Source organism: Anomalospiza imberbis, chromosome 7, assembly GCF_031753505.1.
Source record: "Anomalospiza imberbis isolate Cuckoo-Finch-1a 21T00152 chromosome 7, ASM3175350v1, whole genome shotgun sequence".
Classification (NCBI taxonomy): domain Eukaryota; kingdom Metazoa; phylum Chordata; class Aves; order Passeriformes; family Viduidae; genus Anomalospiza; species Anomalospiza imberbis.
The window spans coordinates 15,803,662-15,811,295 of NC_089687.1; the positions used below are offsets into that span (position 1 = coordinate 15,803,662).

The following is a 7,634-nucleotide window of genomic DNA, read 5'->3' on the forward strand; positions in this document are numbered from 1 at the left end:
GGACGGGCAGGGGACGGGCAGGGGCCGGGGGAGGCGGGGGAAGGGGGAGTTTCCAGGCAACTCGCAGGGGCTGGGGCCCCGGCTCCAGCAATTTCCTCCGCTGTAATTAAAGCGGGCGCTGCCCCCCCCTCCCTCCCCCCGCTATCGGGCCCGCATCAGACTTTAATCACGGCCGCGGGTTTCTATGGAGAGCGGTTCGGGCCGCTTCCTGCCTCTTCCGCCTCCTTAACTCTTCGCAAACACGGCGCTGACATCCCAGCTGGGAGCGGGCCCGGCCACTGCCTGGAGACTGCCCGGGCCCGGCCTCCCACCAGCATCTCGCTCCCTCACCCGCCGATCGGCCAGCAGCGCCTCGGAGCCCTGCACCTCGCTGCACGGCATCGGCAGCAGCATCGGCTCTGTCCCCCTGGCGTCTGGCTCCCCGAGCCACAGTGCTGCTGGCCGTGGGGTCCGTGCCTGCCCCTTCCCCAGCTCCAGCATCATCAGCACAGCTCTGGGGTCTCCTTGCACTTCACAGAGCCCTGGGGTGGGCCAGGTGAGTCCCCACGAGGTCCCTCCACCTCCAGGACAATGGTCATGGGGTTCCTTTGCAGTGCCCAGAGTTTTGGGGTGGTAAGTGCATCTCCAGCGGTTGGTGGCACCAGGTCATCCCACAGCTCTGCCCCCTTCCTGGCTCCTCTGTGCTCTTCTGAATAGTCCCTGCCCCAGGGACAGTTAAGCCTGTGACCATCCCACAACACCCAGCCCTATCCCAACCTGCTGCACATCTTTATTAGGATCCATAGAAGCTGGGAAAACCTCAACACCCAGACAAACCAGGATGGCCCCATCTTTCTTCATCTGCTTGTCCTGGGCAGCGCTGGGTACATTCTGAAGACAGGAGGACATTTCATGGAGAAACTTATGATGGAAAAAGGTGATACCAGCTCCAAAAAGACACATCTGGCCAGGGTTTTCCCTGTCACCCATGGCTCCAGCTGTTATATGCACTTGTGGGTTGCTGTCAAAGTCTCTGTCCCCCAGGTCAGAAGTGGACCCTCCACAGGATCCCACAGCTTGAAGCAGCCAGGCAGTGTGCCAACAGCTGTCACCAGTTCCACTCCATAAGTCCAACACTGTACAGCCAAGCTTACAACTTCTTCTGTAGTGTTTCATTGATGTCTGGCAAAAGGATGAGCTCTTGTGCTGGATTTAGCTGCCTTTCTGGAAAGTGATCATTGCAAGATATGAACCTAATGGAAATCAGGATACAGCCATGCCAGACTCAGAGTTATTATTTATACTGCAGCCAAAATGTGCCTGCCCTGCATAAGAAGCTACAGCCCAAGGGGAGCGATGCTCAATTGGGGTGGCACGGCCCAACAGAGCTGGTGTCTCCTCTTGGCAGGGGGTGTCCAAAGTGTTTAGGAAATAGGGGGTCCCTTGGTTACTGAGCTCCACCTCTGCTCCAGGTGCTCCACCTCTGCTGCCCATCTCCATCATGGACAAAGAGCAGATGCTGACAAGGGGAGACATGAGCAGAGACCATGGTATTCCTCTAGAAATTCCCCAGGAATCCTGTTTGGAGGTAACAGCCCTTAAAAAGCTTCTCTTCCCCCAACTTGTCTCCTGAGCTCCCCTGAACCTCTCAGTGGGGTGTCCAGCTCTGTAGAGCCCAGCAGCCCTGGCTGCTCCCTGCATCCCTCTCCTCCCCCGCCCCTCAAAGTGCTGCTCTCCCAGCAGTGGCTCCGCAGCCTCCCAGACTTGCTTTCGCTGCCTGAGTGACTGAAACAAACCGCAGGCAACGGAAAACAAGCCCCGGAGACAGCGGGGTGAGGTGGGGAGAGTGCCAGACCCACCAACCCCTTCTCTTCTGGTGGCCCGGGTGACCATGATACTCCTGCAGCAAACCTGCATAGTGCAGGGCATGGAGGGGGGGTCTGGGCTGAGGGACATTGCATCAGCCCAGAGTGGGGAGGGGGTGGGGGTGAAGTAGGGATCAGGCTGAGAAATAGGTTTAGGGCTACGGGAGATGGAGAAGGGAGTGCTTTGGAGGGCATTGGGGATGGAGACGCTTGGGTCCCTGGGAAATCCAGTGGGCAGGGGGCTTAAAGTGGGATGTGAGGGGACTGGGGTCTTTGAGTGATCTGGGGTCAGAGGTGTGCAGAAGGACAGGGAGTGTCAGATCCTAAGAGCTGGCAAGCCCTGTGTCCATGTGGAGCTTTGGGGACCTGAGTGATGTGACCCCAGGTTCATGAGGGAGCTGGGGCAGACCCAGAGGATGAGGAAAGCAGGGTATATGAGAAATCCAGGAAACAGGGGCCCATGTCCATGGGGGAACAAAGGACTGGGCTGTGGGTCTGAGGGGGATCTAGGAGATGAGGTTTCAGGTCTGTGGGGCTACTGGGGATGGAGCCCAGACATGTGGAACACCCAGCTGGAAGCAGCTGCAGGTCCCTCCGGCTGCAGGAGGCAGTCTGCCGCCCACCCCCCACTCCAGTGCTCTCCTCCCACCCTAGGTGGAACAATAAGGACCCTAGACTTTACAACGACCCCCACAGCCCACCCCTACCCCCCCATCACAGCCCTATGTGCAGGTGCCCGGGAAAGCTTCACCTGTGAGCTGGCGTTGTGGAGCGGAGCCGAGCTGACGTGGCCCTGGGCTGGCTGCACCTGGCCAGGTGTGCCGGAATGTGTTTGTGCTGGGGGAGAGGCCGTGCGGCCGCGCTGGGGTGGGGCCACTGGGGACGCGGAGGAGACAGGGGCGGGCTGGGGGGCACTCCGCAGCCGCCATGCCGTGTGGGACGGGGATACACAGGTGCTGGGTCTTCTGCACAGCAGCACTGGGGCTGGAGGGGAGAGGGGGCATGCGAGGGAACACTTGTGTGCTCAGTTGTGTGCAGCTCACACACACACACACATGCTGACACACACACCAGGGCTGGGGTCTCTGCACACTGCTGGGTGAGGAGTGTGCACAGACTGACCCCCAACCCAGTCTCCCAACAGCCTTCTGGGACACTCCTTTTCTCAGGGCCAAGCATGCTTTTAGCAGGGTGGGCATCAGGGAACCCAGGTATCTGAGGCACTCAGAGCTGTTCCACCATGCATCCACAGCCTGTGTGCGGGGAGCGCCTCGGGGCCAAAAGCCTGTGCCCCAGGAGGGCTTTGGGGTGCCAGAGCAGGATAGAAGACAAGGATGAGGAGAGGAGGAGGAAGCAATGTGCTGGGTGCAGGGAGCACCTCGGGATGGGTAGCCTGCACCCCGGGAGGGTTCCGAGCCAGATGAAAGAGGAGGAGGCTGGGAAAGGGTGCTGGAGGAGGAGGAGGCTGGGTGTGGCTCCCGGTGTCCCGGAGCCGGATACTCGCACGGATATGCTGGCGTGGCAAGGCTGGGGGAGGACACACACACACCTGAGAGCATCAAGCCAAGCCCCCTACCACCTGTGGAACACTACCCTCAGACCTCCTTCCCCTGACCCCTGCACAACTCGCCTCCCCACCAGCCCCTCTGTGCCAGCAGCAAACCTGACACAACTGTGCCCCCAAACCTGACACAACTGTGCCCCCAAACCTGACACAACTGTGGCTGCCCCATGTGTTGTCAGAGTCCCGTCCTGCCCCAGATGACCCCTGTGTTCTTCCTCCTTCCCAGGCCCACAGCAGGCAGGGACCCCCTTCTCTCTTCCAGAGGGGTGCAGAGGAAGGAGACCTTGAGTTCGCAGACTTTGTAGCAATCAATTTCCCTGGCATTGATCCTGGGAGGAGAACGCAGGGTACAACCCTGCTGGATGCCTCTTCCCAGGGCACAACCCTGGGTGCCCTCTCCCACCTCCAGCACTCTCTTTGCCCAGAAAGTTCCTATTTTCCCAGCCAGAGCATCACAGCAGTGGAACTCTGCATGGAGAGGTGGGTGCAGACAGCTCAGCCCAGGGTGGAGCTGGCCATGAGCCCAAAACTGCCTGGGGAAGGGGAAACCTTCCAGGTTGCCAGGTTGTCCTCCAAGCATGACAGCCCCTGAGGAGCAGAGCAGAGGCAGGAGCACTCTTTTTTTTTTTGACAAATGCCTTTATTTGCTACCGGATAGAGGTCTATTGCACAGCAGCCTGGAGGCTGCAGGGCACACAGCCCTGCCCCTGTTCAGTGCTGGACGCGGCGGATGGATTGAATCTGGTTGGTGTGGGCCTGGCTGCTGTATTCATTGTACTTCTTGAACTCGCCATTCTGTCTGTCCCGCTCCAGCACGTACTGGTAGCCCCTGTATCCTGGGTACTGGTATGCCACCCACCTGCAGGCAGACCCTTGGCTCAGAGCCACAAGCCAAATCATCCCATCCCATCCCATCCCATCCCATCCCATCCCATCCCATCCCATCCCATCCCATCCCATCCCTCTGCTTGACTTGGGAAGAGAGGGACAGAAAATACCCAATGGCTTGTATTTTCAAGGAAAAGGTAGCAGGAAGGCATCCCTTTTTTGAGGGGGTCCCCCTTCCACATCCTGGGGTTTATGTAGGTGTTTTATGCTAGGAGGTTCTTGCTGAGCCTCTGCTCTTGGCAGCCCCAGTCCCTTCCCCACTGGCCGCACTCACGCTCCAGCGTTCACTTTGATGGATGCCACCTCCTTGTTGCCCCAGCCCATGGCCTGCAGCGAGGGATAGTCGTCACTCAGCTCAAACTTGTGACCCTGGAAGTTCTCAGCCTCGTAGAGGATGACTTTGCTGTCATTGTGGTTCTGCAGAGAGAAGGAGCTGGAGGTCAGCAGGAATGGGTTGGCTTGCCCAGGGATAGGGGATGTGGCATCAGTGTGACACACACCAAGGCAGTTTGAGAGGCCAGGGATTGTGAACAGCTTTGATGCAATGCATGGGGATGTCCTTCAACCTGGCACCCCATCACTGGGACACCCCAGAACTGCCCCGAGGATGCTGCTCTCATGTCCCCGTGGTCCCAATGCACAGCTGTCAGTGAGAGTTAGTGGCTACAACCTCTGGACCCACACCGACTGCTGCCCTCAGCCTCACACACTCCCCAAGGTTGCAGGAGGGTTCAGGGCAAAGCAGGATGCCGAGAGAGGTCCCCTCAGCTCTGTGGGGTCTTTCTGGGTGCTGGACAGGGTGGGGTTAATGGCTGGGACACTGAGTGATGCAGCACTGTCCCCCGCGCCCAGCCCCCACATGCATCTATCTGCACCGAGGAGCAGTCCTGCCAGCAAGGAGTGATCTTATCGCATCCCCTTTATTAAAGCCTGAACATATCTGCCTGGTGATTATTAAAAGTTGGGGGGGCCCCCCGCTCGGAGGCGCAGACGTGCCGCTGCTGCGAGCACCAGTGTCTCTGCAGATGGAGCGATAGAGCCGCGTCTGCCTGGGCACGCCTCAGGTACCCTGGGTGGGAGGGGGACGGGTCCTGACTCCGAGCATCCCTGCAGTCCCGCCAGCTCCTCTCTGTTCATCCCATCTCCGGGAATCAAGGCTGGGGGACAAGGCCTTGGAACCCCAGCCTGGGAGGTGGCTCTCCAAAGCACAAAGCAGGAGGAGCTGGAATTATGGTTCAGGCTAAATTTTAGACCTAAAAAGCATCCCATGCTCTTTGCAGGGAGGTGGGACTTGGTGGGCGCAGCTACTCCTCCACTTCACACGTACCTCTGTGAGCACCTCACCCCTCCATCCCATGCCCCATGTAAGTCATCCTCATGGCCTCCATGCTGGGCTACCTGGAGGAGGCTCTGCCCGCCCTGAGCCCTCCCGCTGTGGTGTCCCAGTAACTCACTGCGCATTTGACAGGCCGGAAGGAGAGGAGGTGCTCGGTCCGGTAGCCACTGTTCCCGCTCCAGGCCTCCCACCGGGGATAGTCACCCTTCTCCAGGATAAACTGCTGTCCCTGGTACTCAGGGTACTCAAAACCTACCCAGCTGGAAGGAAGAGGAGGAAAACCCTCAGGGATGTGTGACACAGTCCCCAGGATCATTCAGGGGTCAGCTTCTCCTTCCTGGGCAAGGGACAGAGACATCCTGGCAGGTTATGGGTCTCTCACAAATGTTGGGGTCCTTGCTAGCAGCAAATGTCCCTTTTGAAAGTGGGACCCCTCTCCCCGGAGCCACATCATTGCCTCCAACCTACACCTTGCCTTGGTAAGGTCTCCCTGATTAGCAGATGGGAAAACCCAAGGAGCACAAGCAGGGAGGTCGCATGATTAAGCTGTGTCATAGCTGAGGAAGAACTTGGGTGTTCGGCTCCCTAGCAGCTCCCAACAGTCCCCCGGGAGCAGTGGGTTTGCTGGAGCGGGGTGTGCCAAGGGGCCGCGGGGCTGGCAGGGCACTTACGGGCCAGACTCCACCTTGATGGAGCGGATCTTGCGGAAGCCACGCTCCATGATGCTGGGGCACTCCATGAGGAATTCGCAGCGCTTGCCCTGGAAGTTCTCCTCCTCCCACACAGTGATCTTGTACTGCCCCAGGGTGTCCATGGCTTCACTGCTGGTCATACGGGTCGCTCGGCTGCTGGCAGAGCCCCACGTATCACCCAGGGCAGGTGCCCACCATCAGCCCCCAGCCACCCTACTGCCTGCTGCTGAGCCTGGGATGCCCGTGGTGCTGCCCGCACACATGCCATGCCACTGGCCCCTTGCCCTCCCAGGCTGGCATGGGGACATTTCCCATTCCCTTTCCTTCGGTGCTGGGGGATCTCTGTCCAGTGAACCCCAAATTGCGGGGGGAATTTGCAGTGCCCCATCTCTCCATGTGATGTACCCAGGACTGCCTCAGTTTTTCCTCTCCCAAGCTCCCTGCGATGGCTCCAGGAGTTGTCTGGGTGCGGTGGCACTGTACCCACTGCTGGGAAGCGGCGGTGACCGCAGCTCAGATGCAGATGCAAGCGTAGCCCTGGGCACAGCAGCCCGGCTCCTCCATCCCTCCTGCCAGCGTCCCTCCTGCCTGCACAGGGCACCCCCGCTGTGCCACAAAGCGCCCCGCCACATGCCCTTCCCCAGGGTGAGCGTTGGGTGGAGGGCTTGGTGAAGGGAGCGGGGCAGCGCCTGTGCACTGGGTCTTGGGGGCTCACAGCCTGGTACTTACTTGGTCGGAGGGCAGGGCACAGAAGCGAAGGTGGCGGTGCCGGCACCGGCTTTTCCCTTCGCCCTTTATAGGCGGGCGCTGAAGTGCCGATGGTGCAGGCGGTCAGGGCGCTGTGTCAGCAGGCAGGGGTTGGGGGGGACGGGCTGCTCACCCACCCCAGACTCCGGCTGTCCATTCCACTTAGGCAGTGTGGCGAGAGCGGCCCCCCCGCGCCCAGCGAGGCTGACAATGAAAATGCTGGGCTGTGTTTGCGCAGGGGCTCAGGGCACAATGGGCAAAGGGCCTGACGCGCCGCTTTCCTTTCTGCCCCCGGACAATGCCCCCGCTTGGCCCAGGGATTAGGGACCCAGCCTTTCCCAGGGCATCCGTAGCCTTTGCCAGGGTTGAGGCTTGTGGGAAGGAGGTGCCAGGCTGAAGTGGGGATTTACCATCTGGGAGCTGAGGGGCACTAATGTCCTCACGCTGGAACACAGGGCTTATCTGGGGCCGCTTCTGCCCCTCCACGTGGGACTCTGCCACCACGGGTTCCTTTTCCAGCCAGGCCCTGCAGGGGTTCCTGTGTTGGCTGCAGACTGGGCGCT

General features: G+C 60.0%; 1 protein-coding gene across 2 annotated transcripts; it reads right to left on the minus strand.

Moving 5' to 3' along the window:
• Positions 1 to 4,026: 4,026 nt before the first annotated feature.
• Positions 4,027 to 7,634, minus strand: CRYBA2 (crystallin beta A2). 2 transcript variants are annotated; one of them, XM_068195591.1, is made up of 5 exons: positions 7,054 to 7,634; positions 6,304 to 6,477; positions 5,751 to 5,892; positions 4,571 to 4,713; positions 4,027 to 4,267 (listed from the first exon to the last, which is right to left on the minus strand). In XM_068195591.1, exons 2-5 carry the CDS (start codon positions 6,462 to 6,464, stop codon positions 4,120 to 4,122), a joined length of 594 nt encoding a protein of 197 aa, XP_068051692.1. In that variant the 5' UTR covers positions 6,465 to 6,477; positions 7,054 to 7,634; the 3' UTR covers positions 4,027 to 4,119. The 2 variants fall into 2 exon arrangements, with proteins under 2 accessions (XP_068051692.1, XP_068051691.1); XM_068195590.1 differs by having other exon boundaries at positions 6,304 to 6,480.